This window comes from Anarhichas minor, unplaced genomic scaffold, assembly GCF_050575085.1.
Source record: "Anarhichas minor isolate MPS153535 unplaced genomic scaffold, ASM5057508v1 ptg000033l, whole genome shotgun sequence".
NCBI lineage: Eukaryota > Metazoa > Chordata > Actinopteri > Perciformes > Anarhichadidae > Anarhichas > Anarhichas minor.
The window spans coordinates 12,034,126-12,051,670 of record NW_027466479.1 but is presented as its reverse complement, the minus strand read 5'-3'; the positions used below and the strand labels follow the sequence as shown (position 1 = coordinate 12,051,670).

Genomic DNA, 17,545 nt, shown 5'->3' with positions numbered 1-17,545 from the left:
TTGAGAAACTTATTTGTAAATCTCGTGCAAACGGAAAATAGTGGCGTCCATAGTAGAAGAGTTACGGTACAACCGGTGGTCATTCACAGCAATAGAGTCCATCTCAGAGGTTCAAGTCTCCTTTTATGATCTCAGAGATAAGATAAAAAGGATTCCACTGCAGATATGGTTAACTATAAGTAACTTTTATTATTTCTTGCACCGGTTCAAAATAAAGTATTACAAACAAAAGATAATAAATTAGGTGGTTCAAACATTAATGCTTACATTCCACTCTTCACTCTCAAGTCATTATATTGCAGAAATAACAGAACAAAATCATATAGCTATATATATCAAACCGTGATTTCAGATAACTACACATACGATGGCAGATTCTCCGCAGTGTCATATTTCAGATGGGGCGTTTTTAAAATTGTACAGAGCAAATAGTTTCTGTTAAAGCTGAAAATCCAGCTTCCATATTAACAGCGCTCCGTTAGAAACATTCCACAAAATAGCAAACAACTATAAACATGCATAGTCTAAAAAACGCAGAAATAAAGCCACATATAGTCGACAAAGGGCAGAAATATTAAGAGCCAAATCAGCTACCATATTTAAACCAGTGTCACAAAATGAAAAAAAGTTTGAAACACATTTAATAAATAAATTGTGAATGCTTGTGTGCGAGGTGGCAAAGCACTGCAGAATTAATTTATGACAAGAATGTTAATGATTTCTGTGAATAAGCGGGTTTGAAGAAAAAAAGAGTGGATTCAAGTGTTTTAAAGTTTCAGCTCATTTTAGCCACATTGTCCATCAGATACGCGACATAGTGTAACAGCTCTATTCATAAGATTATATCAAAATGTTGATTAATATGCAGCGAGTATGTGCTGACCCATAAAGACTGCATATTAACATTCGTATGTAACAGCAACCTGCAGACATATTGTACATGTATTCAAAGGGTCATCGTTAGCACGTGTAAAATCAGAACGTCAGAATTTAACTACAACCAGAACAGAGCAGTTTGTTTCCCTCATGAACAGCAGTAGGAGCTTTCCATTTAACATTCAAAATAAAGGCTTCTTCTTTCTCTTCTCTGATGCTGTGCATACGAGACGGCGCCACACATTTTATAAAGTTATATTGCAATCTGAACTTATAACAGAAAACATAATTATTACAACCGTGGAATAAATCTGCAGTATTCTGGAATGCATTCGCTTGCCTTTTTTCTTTTTTTTTTTTTTTTTTTTTTTTACTTCAGAATGAATTTTGGTGACATCTCTGGTTTTAATTTGCGTAAAGTGGATCATCTTGTCAAGTTAAAGCTCTGACTTTAAAACATCAGGGTAAGTGGTACAGGTGTGTTATGAGGCACCGAGATGCACGGAGTCAGTACATAGACAGTGCACTGGTTGTTTTAAAGAAGCCCAAAAAATAACGTGATAATTAAATAAATGATAATTAAGACTAATAAAAATAGTTTCAAATGTTCTGATCCAACCCTGAAAACATGCATGATCCGTTCTTCACTACAGCCATTTCTCTCCATCCTAACAGCTTTCCTCAGTCCACTTCCGACTCATCTCCAAGTGAGGAAATGGATTTAACCACCTGACCAGTTTTACATTATTTTAAGGCATTCTCCACTATAATCATCATCTTGATTGTCTTTGGTCATGGACAGGCCTCCACAGCTTTTTCTTGCAGGTATTTCCAAACTAGGCTCTATATTATATTTACAGTGAAAGTGAAAAGTCTGAGGAAAAAAAGAGCACATGTCATCGACCGCTGTGATTACGCTGCTGCTACTGCCTGATAGGCCTCCTTATGTGTTGATGGGGGAACTTACGTTGTGATGTTCAGACCTATAATAGCCTTAGTTCTCTCTTTGGCCTCAGTCCTGAGTATCATTCATGGGAAAGCAACTTTACAGGAAGTGTAGAAACAAATATAAGACTTCGATATGGTGGAACAGCATCTAGACGAAGTGTGGAAACAAGGCAGACGAGTGTAGATTCCAGGAGTCAAAATGGATGTAAGAGAGGCATCCAACTTCATTTAGAGGCCAGTTAGCAGGCAATTAGAACAGCAGACAAAGACAATACCGTCATCTTTAGTTCCTCCGAGTCAATGGGATGTAAGTTTTGTGGTGAAGACTAGCGCGAGAGGCACTCAGAAGTTCTGTTGTCGTCTCTTCTTGGCATCCATGGCATCCAGGATGGGCTGCCTTTTGGCGGTGTAGCGCTGCCTGAGCTCCTCGATCTCCCGCTCCATCATGGGATCCAGGGCAGTCAGACGCAGCTGCAGCTCCTCAAAGTCCAGGTTCTTTAGCTGGGCGACAGCACACAATTAGGAACACAGACAATGAGTCATATTTAGTGTAAGAACTGCTGCCGAGGCACTGCTGTTTATTCCTTCAGGTCAAACCCAAATTAACTACAGCAGCACCATCACATGCTCACAGAAGACGTTACTCACAAAGTCGAAGTCTCCGTCTTGGGGCACCTTCCAGTTGTCGGGGAAGACGTTCTTGGACTGGATGTGGTAGCCGGGCTGCTCCTGCGGCTGGTTGTGGTTGTAGTTCTCCTGCTGTTGGGCCGCCTTGTTGGAGTCCTGCTTGTCAAAATAGTCCATGAAGGACGGACGTATTGGCTGCTGAGAGGTGGCGTGTCCTGTGGAGGAGGGAGAGGTTTTCAACTCTTGATCCTCTAGTTAGTACCCTGCTTTTGCCATCCCCATATGACAATATTACAGACAAGAAAAGCTAATAACATTAACACTCTCCTGTTGGCTCGAGCCTTCATTTAGCTGCTGTAGCGGCAGCGGATGTGCAACCCATTTCTCCCCATATCTGAATCAACATTATGTGTGCGTGCTCACTCCTCATGGATCCCTGGTCTTCCTCCTGATCATCATCATCATCACTGTTGATGACCATGGTGCCCAGGTCCGACTCCAGCATGGTGCTGCCGTGTTCAATCATGGTCTGGGCGCCATCACTCATGGTGCTGGTGGCCCGCATGGTTCCTGCACCCTCCGAGCCCGACTTCACCATAGTGTGAGAGTCCACCTCCGTCTCCTCATCCTGGAAGACATTCAGTCACATGGCCTCAACATGTAGCCGTTTAATTAAGTTATTAACACAAACTGTATTGTTAACGTCTCCGCGTACGTACAGAGTTGTCGTCCTCTTCCTCCAGCTCTCTCTGCTGCTCCTGCTGCCTCTTGGCTTTCATCTCCATGGCCTCAGTGATCAGGTCTCTCAGGATTATGACCGGCTTGGCTTGGTTTATAAATGCGTGCTGGACATTCACAAAAAGAAAAAGTGTTTTGTGGTAACGTTAGTGGCTCAACTTCTCTCTGACACAGTGTAAACACAAATGGAGCATCCATGGTATTGTGTTCACCTCTTGCATGTACTTACTTAAAGTATTCCTACATCAGAGTGCGTACACCGGGGTGTTTATGTTCTGCTCTTACAAGTTTATATCTGTGTGTGTGTGTGTGTGTGTGTGTGTGTGTGTGTGTGTGTGTGTGTGTGTGTGTGTGTGTGTGTCCTTCCTTCCTCCAACCTGTAGGAGCTGCGTGGCGGTCGCTCTCTGCTCTGGATTCTTGACCAGACACTTCTTGACAAAGTCCGTGAAGTCGTCCGACCAGAGCTCCGGCTTCCTGAACGTTGGAGGCGGGTTGGTGGGGATCATGAAGATCGCCTGGAGGAAAGCAAAGAGGTTTCAAAAAAGTCAGGTGAAATCACAAAAAGTCCTGCTTCAGGTCTGAGTTTGTTGTGTCTTAGCACCAGCTTCTTGAACAAACGTGTGCACACTCACTCTCATGGGATGGATGTCAGCGTAGGGAGGTTTGCCCTCGGCCATCTCTATGGACGTGATGCCCAGGGACCAGATGTCAGCAACACAGTTGTAGCCGATCTCCTGGATCACCTCTGGGGCCATCCAGAAGGGAGTACCGATCACAGTGTTTCTCTTCGCCATAGTGTCCTTCAGAGAAAAAACAAATCTGGAATCACAATTATGAACTTGAAGTTTGTGAAAGACTATACATTCATAGTGGAAGTTTAAAAAAAGAACATTCACTTTGCTGTCACTGGTACAAACCATCAAGCCACTGCTATAATGTTACCGTTAGCTGTCCAGCAACTCCGAAGTCGGCCAGTTTGGCGTGTCCATCGGTGTTGAGGAGGATGTTTCCTGCCTTGATGTCGCGATGGATCTTCCTCATGAAGTGAAGGTATTCAAGACCCTTCAGTGTTGACTTCAGGATAGTGGCAATCTCATCCTCTGTCAACTAATGTGAGAAGGAAAGAGAAAACACGTGGATTAAATATGATCCAAAAGTAAACGAATAAATATGACTAACCCAGGTATGTAAGGCAAGTGTGATTTTAGTACAGCCATGCACACGCACCACAGATATCTCTGTAAGCACCCACCGTCTTGTTGCGCAGTCTGATGATGTCAGACACAGAGCCGGCTCCACAGTACTCCATGACAATCCACAGGTCAGTGTTCTTGAAGTAGCTGCCATAGTATTTCACTACATACGGGCTAAAAGGAAATGCAAAACAGAGTGGTTATCAAAGGAGAAGTGGAATTTCCGTTTAGAACGAAAACAGCAGAAGTGAGAAAACGCTCGTAGATCAAGACATCAGAGCGCTGTTCAGGCTACGCAGCTGACTAATGCTGTTAAAGCAAACATCAAACATAAAGCAAAGTGAACTATGGAAGCAAATATGATCCTTTGAGGACAGAAATCTGTGTGGTGAATTTGGAGGTTTGGGGGAAAGCTGCGTTCTCCTCTAACCTGTCACACTGCTGCATGATGGAAATCTCCTTGATGATCTCCTGCAGATCCGACTCCACAGGAACCTGCTTGATGGCCACCACCTGGCCGGACTCCTTATGGATGGCTTTGAACACGCTGCCATAGGAACTAAACACAAACATTTAAATGTGATAGTATTAACAAATTAACGCACTACACAACAAAGGAGGTGCATCTTAAAAAAGTACAGATGGACTTAAAATAGTTTCAGACAATGGCACAGGAGTGGAAACAGAGAAAAACATCTTACCCTTCACCGAGTTTCTCTAAAACATCAAACACTTCCTCTGGCTGCTTGGTCAAGCTGTCCTCACTCAGCTTTTTCAGCTTGCTGGGGAAGAAAATGGAACAAATCAATTGTAACTTCAGTATAAATGTCTACTTAAAAATAAGTAGTGAAACTAATCTAAAACACTATACCATTGAAGCATCTGAAATTCAGTAATACACATAATTAATGATTTTAAGGGAATAATTCAAAATACGGTGTTAAAATGTATAAATAACAAATGTTTGCATATGTATTCACTTTAAACAAACACTACAGCAAGGGATTAATTAATCTTTGCCTCATTTATTATTAAGTACAGATATTTTTGGTTATTTAGGATGTGTGATATTGGTCTCTGATGTGTAAAATTGTTTCAACTCACACACAATTAATTTATTTGTATTTTGTACCTGTCCAAATAATAACGTAACGTTAGATTAAAATGCTCAATAAAAGGCACTAACGAACATTAACAGTTACCAATTAGAGGCTTCAACACTGGGCGTGTGACTTTGGTCAAGAGTGAGCTCTAAAATTGTTAACTCGTCTTAATTAAGTAGAAAGTTTGAGAGAAAACTGGTAAAGCTAACTCAGTTAGCATCAGCTAGCTGTGCGACAGCTACCGCCTACGTTAGCCTTTTAGCTAGCTAGTTAATAGCTTGCAAGCACGTTTTAAACCAGTGAGAACTACACAAACCTTTTGGGCGCAGACTGCTCCATGGTGTATAACTTCAAATAATAAAAAAGGCAACGGACTAATAGTAAGTTATGGCAGTGTTGGGGCCAATAGTCAAGATGTGAACATTGTCGACAGAGTCGTTGTTGTCAAAAACTAGCGGAGGGCCAGCTGAGTGTTCGTCAGATGATGGGCCGTTTGGTGGAAACACATTCCGACAGCGCCCTCTGGTGGACCGGAGTTTAAAATAAAAACAACGTCTGTCCTTAGAAACATAGAAACAATGAACAACCTTCAATAAATAAACCACAGAAACACCATTACATACCATGTAATCTGTCATATATTCATATAATTTGCGTTGTCTGTCAAAAAGGAAAAAAATACGCTAAACGTGACGCAAATCTTCTGACCAATCACAAACCACTTTGCTCTGAGGTGGACGACGGTTGTACGCATGCGCACATGCAGCAGTGTGTGATGTGAAAAGAGAGGTAAACATTTAGCGTGTTAAAACGGTGAGCTGTCTTATTTTGTATCTTCACCTTTCCTGTGTTTCATATGTACTATATTCATACAGCATTTTGAGGCGTCTGAAAGACATTTGTTCACTTCCTCCAGCTTTACACTGTCGGTAACGTTACACACCATGCTGTTTCTGTGTTAGCGTGCTGTAACCACACGTATGTGATTGTGTCAACATGGCTTCTTCTGTCTTTTATAGAAACAAAAATGGATCCACAGAAAGATGCGCAACCGCCCAAACAGCAGCCTATGATCTACATATGTGGAGGTATCATTACATTGTAGCTTTTGTTGGTGTTTATTGCACCGTTACAGCCGTCACCGCTGCTAACAATGCTAATTTACCATACCTAGAGTACTGCTACAGCTGCTGCTTTTACATCTTCTATCACTGCCAGTACAGCCGCACGTGTACTTGTGTGTTATGCATTCAGCTCTGCTCAGACCGCATTGGATTACAAGACACCACAAAATTGATGGAAACCTACCTTTAGATATCACAAAGAGTCAAAATATACACATACATTTCACAATATTCAGACCTTTGTCGACAACAAAATAATAAATTCACTGCCAGAACTGATACTATATAGATACGATGTAACCTCAACATAAACAAGTTCACTCTTCTGTACAAAAAATGATTTTGTTGAGTCACTTCATGACACATTGACAAACTAAAAATCCTCATATCACATTACAATAACACAGTTCACACAATCTATTTTTCCTTAAACATTTATGAATCTGCCAATGTAACCGGAACTAAAATCACTGGTTTCTAAATAAGCCGAAATACATGATTCACACTTTAAAAAAAAAAAAGTCATATACATTTTTTATTTAAATTTTATTTTGCATATAACTTAATCCCCATCAACGAACCAATACACACCAGGCTTCAGCATGAACTGAACAATTACATAGTTATTATAGCCTGTCAGATACTGGATCAATAGGGATCCCTAAATGGTTTGGGTGTTGTTGTTATTTTTTGAGAAATGTGACAAAGATGCGTTCATCTTGTATCTTTGGTGGACGAGCTATGTAATGGAGACGCTGTTTCTAAATGACTGCACACCTTGTTGTGCATTCCCGTTCTAAAATTTCTTGTGTCAGCCGAAATGTACTCTGATACCGACGCGTCTGCAGAAAGCTCATAACGATTATCTTCTAATAATAATGGGTGTATGGGATGTTTTCTGTAATATTCTTTTATTGTTTGCAGAATGTCACACTGAAAATGAAATTAAGGCCCGTGATCCCATCCGATGCAGAGAGTGCGGTTACAGGATCATGTACAAGAAGAGAACAAAGAGATGTATCCTTTCAATGCCTTTGATGGCAAAATTATTTTAATAATAAATTATACGTATGAACTGAGAGCTGTGACTGTACATTTCCTTGACTCTTTGATTTCAGTGGTTGTCTTTGATGCCCGATGAAGACGAGGAGAGCAGCCGTTTTGATAATTGTTTTCGTTGTGTACTATTTTTGTGGTGTATGACATGTAAATAAATCGATTGACAACTCCATATGTTCTGACCTTCAGGTCTGACTACAGATTCCTGAATTATGGTTCAAACTCAACATTTTCATTGCGACACAAGTAGTGCTGTTGTTTTTTTTACCTAAGAGTAACAGTTGAAAGGTTTTGGTTTATTAAAAAACAAGATTTTCAAAAGTCAACACATTGACTGTGTTGACTTTTATTCTCATTTGATCCCATGATTCATAAATATCAGTTCACCCACATATCCTTAATACCCTCAACACGTCAGCAAGTTTGACCTTTGAATGATAACATCTAGACTGATAGAAGAATATGTACAATCATTTAGAAATGTTTAAATAAAACCAATTAAATAGATTAATATTCATTTTTTTACACTGTGAAATAACAATGTTATCATTCATTTGTCGAGACCCCAAGTGGTTGCACATGTTTACTAGTTGTCACCAGTTGAACCAATGACTGATTTCTTCTTAAAACTATTAAAAGGCTGAAAGGCCTTAAATTATCTGGAAATTTCCTTTAAATAATGCAAAGATGAGAATTAGGTGTGAAAGAATTTACATAATTTTGTGAAGCTAAATCATTTCTTTAGTTTCTGACAAATACCTATATAATATATTATTTACAGGGAAAATAGTGTTTAATTTGGACACTCTGTGACCCTTTTTGAGGGCCCCAACCCCTAAATTGGGAACCACTGGTTTGGTCCAGTAACATGTTAAAAAATATAAAAACAACTACAGCCCAAATGATTTCCTTCATATTCCTTTCTGATTTTTTTCACAGCAGCCATTGTGCTATGTCCATTAGGAGAAGCACAGGTGGTACTAATAACATTAACGATGGCTTAGCTCTATCCTAAGTCACGACAGTGAGCCAGCATGCACAGAACTGGAGCAAATAATTAATTAGATTATTTACAGCTGTGCTGTTACGACTTTGAATGTCCCCTTAATAAAAGACATTAGAAAAAAACAAAGTTTAAATTTATAATTTATAATAGAAACAAAGCAATGCTTTTGTTTTGTAAGGGTCTAAAGAGCATCATCATTGACCATAAAGAATAAAGAAATATATCATAAAAATTGTTGTTTTCCTCTAATTTGACCCGCTCATTCGGGTTTTGGATGTGTCTGCCTGTATTATGTCACCAGCACAGCAGAGCCCTGTACTCGCATGTCTAATCTGACGCTGTCCTACTGCAGCACTGCATCGCTGTGGCACTTCCCCCCCTTCTGTGACGTCACAAATAACATATCATCCAAGGGGGCGTGGCCTACAGAAATCCCCAGCAAAGGCTCAGACGTAGCTGCTGCTCTGCGAGAGGAAGAGTTTGAACACACTGCGGAGGGAGTGCGGCCATGGGTAACGCACAGGACAAGCCCCCGGGTAGCGGAGGAGGGGGAGGCCGATCGCATCAGGCCACAGCGGGGAACGGGACGAGAAACCGGGGCGGAAGCAGCGCGGAAAAGCCCCAGACGCCGAGAGCTCCAGGGAAGGGGGTGGCCAACGGCGCTCGGAGGGAAAACAGCCCTGCTGGTGGACAAGAGGAGCAGGGCAGCCCTGCAGCAGACACTAGTTATCTGGACGCCCCCGCCGGGGCACTTCCTCCTCACCTGGCCCGGCTCAAGAACGCAGGGAACCACCTCTTCAAAAATGGCCAATTTGGGGACGCCTTGGACAAGTACACACAGGCCATTGATGGGTGTGCTGAAGCAGGTGAGGAAGATATCAACGGTGTGCGTATTTTATTAGAAAATGCACGCCTCACGAGCAGCATTTGATCCGGAGGAGAAACACCTCTGTTGATTAGAGAAATGTAGGTGCCATAATACATTTTACTCTCAGATGTTTCTCAGTAGAAGCAATTCTGGGTTGTTAAACTTGACATGCACAATATGCAGTACGACCAAAAAACTGTAATAAGCTAAATTGGCAGTGACACTATAGTTGCATGTCGTGCAGGGCGTTTTTTTTCTTTATAAATCTAGTTATTGCTTGGTCTGTAAATTGTCAGAAAATAGGGGAAATGGCCCTAACAATTTCTATGTCGACATGTTGAAATTGCGTATTTGTCTTAACAATCCAACACCCAAAGACATTCACTTCACAATTGTAGAAATTGCAGAATTTCCCACAGTGAATTTCTGGCATTTTTGTTTAGAAAACAATAAAAAGACTAGTGTCTAAAGAGTCATGCAGTAACAATGTGCCTTCATACTGTACCCTATACTATATTCATACCTGTTTTAAAATCATCTTTAGCGTAAGAAACTGTTCCCCTGCTGTGCTTTTTGTTGAAGAAAAGACTTCATAAGCAACTTCTGATGGCAGCCAAGCCACTAATGTGGGAACATCAACACTTTGGTAGCACAGAGTGAGACAGAAAGTCTCTTGTAGCATCTGTGTACCTGCCCTCGTAAGGGTATCGGATACAAGTTGAGTATCTTTTGGCTCCACAACCCACAGTATCCCATGTCAATTTTGAATCCATTATGCTTGTCATCGCCGCTCAATTTCTTTTCCAAGTCAGCCTGCATGTGCTCATAATCATAAGTTATGATTCTAGTAGAGGGACAATTGTTTTGGGACCCATCACCTCTGTGGATCAGTGTTCACAAGTTCTTAGTCTAACATCAACAAAAACTGCAGCTGAGACTCGAGGCGTCGCTGGTGATTTGTGAATGCAGTGTTGGCACAAGACAACACCGCTGACCGTAGATAGAAGTCATGTGCGGGTGCACATGGGGGGCTTTTAGGTGAGATTGAATGTCATGCTGCACCTTTAAGAGCACTCAGCCAACTTTTACTCTTGTGGCTAGTAAGTGGAGTAGCTTTTTTCTGCTATGCTCACTGCAAGACACAGGACAAGAGCCGACTAAACAGAAAGACTCTCAAAGTAAAGCACTGGAAACTGTGGGATTTAGCATCTTTATGATGCTGGAAGAAAAAAAAAAAAAAACACTAATGTTGAGGAGTATCAGCACTGTAGTCATCATCTTTGGGCACTCGAGCAGCACGTGATAACTGATGCTGCGCTGTCAGTTGTATAACTGCAGCGGAGGCCCAGAGAAGAAAGGACATTACAGAAAATGACTACAGCAAAAGTGAAAAAGAGCTGTTCTTCATATGAAGTACTAGTCTGTCTTTACACCTATGTGTTATACCGAAATGAAAGATGACCGGATTGTTGTTTCACCATTCAGATAAGTGCGTTTGTATTTGTTCCCCCTGCAGGCATCGATAGTCCAGAAGACCTGTGTATTCTGTACTCCAACAGAGCAGCCTGTTTCCTGAAGAATGGAAGCAGCACCGAATGCATACAGGACTGTAACAAGTACGTGACACGTGTCCGCTCTGTGCTTGTGTGTGTTTCTGTCGGATGTAAAAGAGAACTCCACCGATCTATTATTGCTCTCCTGTAACATCACTTTGTCAGGTTCATGATGGACAGTTAGAAAAACAAATATGAACCCACTGATTACCCACAATTCAACGGGACTGCTGGGACGGAATCCCAGAAGGCTTTATATGCAGTCACACGTCCCTGCACTTGCAAACCTTGATGTGTAAAATCGGTGCAGTTCCCCCTTTAAGATAGCGTTTGCTATTATTGCATTTGCCTTTGTCTCACAATGAAAGATATCAGCTTTTGTAGTTAAATGAAATTGCCTTTTTAATATTTCAGCCTGTATTAGGTAAGTAGAGTTAAGTAGAGCATGACTTTCCTTACATGCGTAGTTGAAATAAGACTAAAGACAAGTCAACATCTTGTTTTGGTGACATAAATTCTTCCTGTTTTATTTTATTCAGTTTTATTCGTTAGGAGGCTGCAGGAATCCCTCTGTCTAAAGCAAAGACTCGCATGTTTATGAATGGAGAGCTGCAGATCGGACCAGTTACACCTGTGAGTCACAGTGAGCAGGTGTAGACGGTTTGATCCTCTGTCCCTGCATCTCTCTGATCCTCTTAGGGCTTTGGAGCTGCAGCCGTACTCCTTGAAGCCCCTGTTACGCAGAGGCATGGCCCATGAGTCACTGGAGCGCTACAAAAAGGCCTACGTGGATTATAAGACTGTCCTGCAGATAGACACCAGCGTGCAGGCGGCTCACGACAGCGTCCACAGGTCAGCTGAAAACAGTTAAACATTATAAACGGTGGCTTCTGGAACTTGTCACGTTGTGTTTTTTTCTGTTCTATATGTATTTGTTCCATCCTTACACATATTCTTCTTATAATATTTTGGTTAACACATTTGACACCATTGTTTTTATGGCTTCGTGTATAAATAAATAGTCCAATATGCATTTAATAAGAGTTGAAGAGCCTATTAATCTTGTGCCATCAAGGCTTGAAAGTCCATTTTTATTCTAATTCTTCTAGTCAGATGTTCTTCTGTTGTGTTCTTTGTAGTAGTTTCACCACCATCCACATTAACTTGACTTTATTTGTCACGTTTCCCGTCCGAATGCACTACAGGCTCGATACACGTAGTGGTTGCGGCATTAATCTGGCTAATTACACTGCACGTTGTACTCTCTGTGCGTCCTCTGCCAGGATCACCAAGATGCTTATCGAGCAGGACGGTCCTGAGTGGAGAGAGAACCTTCCGGAGATTCCCGCCGTCCCTCTGTCCGTCCAGCTGCAGCACAGAGACAAACCGATCAGCGCGGAAGTAGCACAAGCCCGAGTCGCCCGGGCTGCTCAGGATGAAGGTCGGTGACATCACTTCCTCTCAGCTTAGTGAGGAGTTGTACATTTATAATACAAAACATGTGCTAAGTGGATTTACAACCTTCTAGTCGTCCCCTAAAGCAGTCACAAGCACATGCACTCACACTCTAACAAGCATAGAGTGCGAGAACATGTGCTTCCTGATCCAATAGAGTTTATAGCATTACAGCTATCTCTATGTATAACTGTGATTTACTTGCCGTCGAAAGCTTTTGTTCTGACATAAAAGGAATCTGCCACCTTTTGTTTTTTTCTTACTGCTTGGACAAAATTGTTTGTCTCCTCAGATAGATGCATTATGAATTGTGGGTGGAGAATTTTTAAATAAAACCCTTTAAATTGTGGAATAATAAGGCAGCAGCATCAGAAGTCGGTGGAAATCGGTGTGTAAACGCCGATGAGCAGTGGTGAAGTCACTCCTGGTGTGTGTGTGTGTGTGTGTGTGTGTGTGTGTGTGTGTGTGTGTGTGTGTGTGTGTGTGTGTGTGTGTGTGTGTGTGTGTGTGTGTGTGTGTGTGTGTGTGTGTGTGTGTGTGTGTGTGTGTGTGTGTGTGTGTGTGTGTGTGGATCATCAATAATGCAGAAAAGCGAAGGCGATCCACACAGACTGTAGCACTGCTGTAATGGAACAATCCAGGGTCAGGTTTCCCGTAGGATGCTTCTGCTCACACAGACCAGAAGGCTCTATATATATTTATGTCATGTATTTAAATATATTTGTATACATGTTGTGTGGTATACCATTATAGAACACACACACTAAAATATAGATAAATAGCTTTATTTGTATGCTCTGCATAACATTTCCATACACAGGACTTTAATCTTACACAGATAAAGCACCTGACACACACACACATAAACACTTGATGAATACAACACATTCACAGAACAGAGCTAATCTCTGAATAGCACACTGCTGTTGCTGGGGAAACCGATGGGAGGTGGTTCAGCATGATGTCAGTGTTTAACACCTCCCGTTTATTTGTTAAATCCTGTTTGGTCACAGCAACATTTTAAGTTTTTAAAGGATAAAATACCATAAGATCCCAACTTCTTTCTGCCTCTCCGTCAGATGCTCTTTGAGTTTCCACCTGCTCCAGTATATATTGTATGTATCTATATATAATATAGTGTGTATATTATATTGGATGCTTAAAAAAAGCAAGATAACTTAATACATTAAAACTGAAAGAAAAATACTAGCGTTAGTGTGACATTAAACCATGTTTTTATCAGCTGCAGAGTCGATTGATCATGAACACTGGTGTTTTGCTCATCAAGTTCAGCTACAGAGCAGTTTTGGGAATAAAAAGTCTGACTGAAGACATACTGTCAAAGTAGTATTAGCTTTGACAGACTTGTCAGCCAGAGAAAAAAAAACAACCTTGGGGACATGTGTGGCAAGTGTGAATTTCAAGCCTTGATGAGTCAGTTTTCTTGTCTCACTTGATAAATAATTTAGAATTGGGTTCTTTGATAAAGGCCAGGTGTGCGTGCGCGCGTGCCCAAGTCTTCCTCAGCACAGTAGAGAGCTCAGTAAGCAGGAGTTGACTCATCCCCTCTGGTCCATTCAGACTGCTGCTGACAGACTGATGGGTTTTATTGATCGCTCTTGAAGAAGTTTGTGCCTGATGGGAAAAGCTTCTTGAAAGACAACGTTCAATACAGTGTAACATATCTGTAACCTCATTGAAACTGAAGACAGAAAGAAAGTCTAGTTCTAAGGTTGTTTGTTTTTTCTTTCCCCTGTTTCAGTGTTGCATTGTTGCTAAATTGCACATTTCTGTCAACAGTGAGGAGAAAAGACGCCTGCTTTACTTTATTAAAACGGGAAGGCAACGATCTGGTCAAGAAAGGCCAATTTCAGGAGGCTCTGAAGAAGTACAGCGAGTGTCTCGCATTAAAACCTGATGAATGTGCTCTCTACACAAACAGGTAGGCATCAAACAACCCGAGAGCGATCAACTTTAGCAAGGTTTGTCCCTGAATTACACTGTGAAAGAAACGCTGTGTGCTTTAGTGTCACAGGTCGACACTGTTTAAAGAAGCAGAGCTTAGGATGAAACGTAACGCTGATTCTAACCCCGGCTTATGATCTCCTTTAAGGACAGTATAACAGGAAAAACAGTAGAGGGCACCACATGATCGTCCATCTCCCCAATCCATAATAACGTCCATTGCCTGTGGCAGTACCCTGAGTGCTTTCCCTGACCCCTGTACTCTATTATACTCTAGAGCCATTTGCCTCCTGAGACTGAATCGCTTTGAAGAGGCCAAACAGGACTGTGACTCTGCACTGCAGATGGAGCCGGGCAACAAGAAGGCCTTCTACAGACGAGCCCTGGCTTATAAGGGTCTACAGGTGCCCGTCTCTCCCACTTCGTCAACACACATTTATTTATTTGAAGCCGTTAGATTAGACAGGTGGTCATTATTATTTTTCACCCACACTCTCTCTTGATTTATTTCTTTTCCAGGACTACCTGTCGGCCAGCAGTGACCTCCAGGAAGTCCTCCATCTGGACCCAAAGGTTCAGGAAGCAGAGCAAGAGCTTGAGGTGGTGACGAGCTTGCTGAGACAGAGTCTGATGGACAGTACTTCACACACACCAAGGGTAAAAGATTGTTTATATGCACACACAAACATCAAGAAGTGATTTTTAAAAAACAAAAGTGATTCAGTGATTCTCGAGGGACAAAACTGTTTTTTGCAAATATGAATTTTCCAGATCACTATCAGGTTTTTTGTCAACATCGTCGGACTTAATATTGTGTTACCGTGATTTAGTTCAGCAGATATGTTATTCACCTAAACCGTCTTTCTAACCTCATTTGCATTTAATGTCCAAGAGATAAAATATAACGGGTTTAAATAATAACTGACTACTATAACTATTTTTTTTTTTCTTGCACTGAAATTATAATTTATCATGTCCAGTTTTTAAAACCATAAGATATAAGAAACATATTAAGGATTTAACATGACTGACATTTTCGTTTTAAATAAACAAACAAATAAGCACTGATATATTGTGCCTTGAAATGTTTCACAATGTTTCAACAAATCAAACAAAATACTGACTTTTGCTCATTTCCTCCAGGTTTGATGTTTGTGGAGGAATGAAACAGGTATGCACGCGTACTGTTCTGTAGCAGTTATGGAAGAAAAGGACTCTTAAAGCCATCGGTTGCAGTAAGTACGACCTGTAAAAAAATGAAATGACTGGCGTTGACTTCTGGGACGGGCTCCTTGGACGATCAGCTTTTTTAGCTCTGCAATGTGTGCAAAACCACTCCTGAGTACACAGCCTTACATAACGGGCAGCTTTATTTAAAAAGGCTAACATCAAGGTACTCATGACCTGCTTGCACTATAAATCCTTCACATTATGACGTAATGTACTGTACATACAGATCGATTGTAACGGCCTGCAGAGCGCTGTTTTGTGGGGAAGTGTAAGAGTGTATTATGTGTGCCTTATTGAGATTTCTACCACAGTCAGCCAAGATTCAACTTTGATTTGTTTTCACGATGTTGGGTTTGGTTCCATTATGTTTCAATGAGCTCACGACCCAAAGCACTGACAGAAACGGATACAACTCAACTGTATTGTGTATATAGAGATGAGGAACTCCCAGAAAGATTTTTAAAAGTTGAAAAAGTCATCTGGTTCAATCTTTTTTTTTTTTCAGCTTTTCCTGCTACATCTGTCACTGTTTACATGTTTCATCAGCTGCTACATTTAAAAAAAGATGAGCCAACACCTTACTATAAAACATACACCTAAAGACCCCGAAGAATTAATGCGTTAAAACTATAATTTAAGGTGGTAAAATAATGATTTATCACAGTTAAAATATCTCATGAGCTCAGTGCTTAAGTTGTTGTTAATAATAAATTGTCCCTTCATTGGTTTAGGAAATATCCAGCAACTGAAGGTAGCATTACTGAATCATGTACTGTAAGAATTGTAGGTCTCAGGTTCAATCTTGAATGAAAATAAGACGACTGCATGCGTCTTTGTGTGTGAATAGGTGTACAGTATTTACGTTTGGAAGGTCTTATCAGAATAGTTTTAATAGCTTTTAACTCTGAACCCCCTGGATCTGCTCATAGAATCCCTCACAGCCTCCATTCAACTTAAGAATTAAACATACGTGGTAGAGAAGTAACCTACAGGGTGATGGATTACAGTCGATAGCAGTTCAGCCTGATAAATTGATTGGTGTCTGGCTTTTCCATCAGCTGGTTCAAGTCTCTTTACAAAAAAATGTTTGGGCTGCTGCAGGTTGGAACCTACCCGGCAACAACATAACTCTCCCATGAGATCTTCAAGTTTGTATCCAGACTGCAGGTCCACATCTGTGAAGCCCTACAGCCATGATCCACACACACACACACACACACACAGGTGTTTTCACTTTATTTGCTAATTAGAGCTGTGGCAGTGCTTGATTGATTCACCTGTTTGCATCAGCACACCTGTTTTGTAACGACTAAGACTTTTATCACTCTAGCAGACTTCAATAGCAGCAGAGGTCTAATTAACTGAAATAACTGAAAACACCTGTGTTGGTGTGCAGGACATTTTAAATATCTTTCTTTTAAATCTCCCATTCCTAAGCTTTGAAACAACCCGAAAACAATGTAAATCTTTGTACAGCACAATGTGCCACAACTTTCATTTCTTTCATACTTTGATGTATTCATTAATATGTCCAATCTTATTTTACCGGTTAACTTTTTTTTTTTTTTTTTCCTTGTATTCCTTGTCTAAATAAAAGCCTAAAATCTCAACTAAATGAAAACACCTGATATGAGGCTTGACGTGTTGCTTTGTGGAATGTAAGAGCATGTACTGTATGTAAATAGTTTGGATGCAAATGTAAATAATAAACTGCTACATGGATGCTTTAAAGTGCCTTTTGTTTCTGTGGCTTGATTGAAGGGAAACAACAAAAATACTGCAACAAAATTGCAGATTGCT

The 17,545-nt window shown here is 40.9% G+C and overlaps 3 protein-coding genes across 9 annotated transcripts; 2 read left to right on the top strand and 1 right to left on the bottom strand.

The window, feature by feature from the left end:
• Positions 1–166: 166 nt before the first annotated feature.
• Positions 167–5,976, bottom strand: stk3 (serine/threonine kinase 3 (STE20 homolog, yeast)). Of its 5 annotated transcripts, XR_012957627.1 has the most exons (13): positions 5,802–5,976; positions 5,084–5,164; positions 4,813–4,941; positions 4,442–4,556; positions 4,132–4,296; positions 3,822–3,989; positions 3,567–3,704; positions 3,171–3,296; positions 2,875–3,079; positions 2,473–2,666; positions 2,100–2,325; positions 1,844–1,972; positions 167–1,750 (listed from the first exon to the last, which is right to left on the bottom strand). XR_012957627.1 is itself a non-coding variant. In XM_076105788.1 (11 exons), the coding sequence occupies exons 1-11, from the start codon at positions 5,822–5,824 to the stop codon at positions 2,167–2,169; spliced, it is 1,503 nt and encodes a 500-aa protein (XP_075961903.1). In that variant the 5' UTR covers positions 5,825–5,976; the 3' UTR covers positions 167–2,166. The 5 variants fall into 5 exon arrangements, 2 of the variants coding, with proteins under 2 accessions (XP_075961903.1, XP_075961904.1); XR_012957625.1 differs by having other exon boundaries at positions 1,844–2,325; XR_012957626.1 differs by having other exon boundaries at positions 167–1,972.
• A 236-nt stretch (positions 5,977–6,212) lies between these two features.
• On the top strand, positions 6,213–7,840 carry polr2k (RNA polymerase II, I and III subunit K). The gene is made up of 4 exons (XM_076106341.1): positions 6,213–6,298; positions 6,505–6,573; positions 7,534–7,626; positions 7,728–7,840. The coding sequence occupies exons 2-4, from the start codon at positions 6,513–6,515 to the stop codon at positions 7,748–7,750; spliced, it is 177 nt and encodes a 58-aa protein (XP_075962456.1). The 5' UTR covers positions 6,213–6,298; positions 6,505–6,512; the 3' UTR covers positions 7,751–7,840.
• A 1,277-nt stretch (positions 7,841–9,117) lies between these two features.
• spag1a (sperm associated antigen 1a) lies at positions 9,118–17,480 on the top strand. Of its 3 annotated transcripts, none has more exons than XR_012957687.1 (9): positions 9,118–9,540; positions 11,059–11,158; positions 11,795–11,947; positions 12,379–12,536; positions 14,351–14,492; positions 14,793–14,919; positions 15,035–15,172; positions 15,659–15,750; positions 16,847–17,480. XR_012957687.1 is itself a non-coding variant. In XM_076106493.1 (8 exons), the coding sequence occupies exons 1-8, from the start codon at positions 9,183–9,185 to the stop codon at positions 15,662–15,664; spliced, it is 1,182 nt and encodes a 393-aa protein (XP_075962608.1). In that variant the 5' UTR covers positions 9,118–9,182; the 3' UTR covers positions 15,665–17,480. The 3 variants fall into 3 exon arrangements, 1 of the variants encoding a protein (XP_075962608.1); XR_012957686.1 differs by having other exon boundaries at positions 16,251–17,480; XM_076106493.1 differs by having other exon boundaries at positions 15,659–17,480.
• The last annotated feature ends 65 nt before the right edge of the window (positions 17,481–17,545 follow it).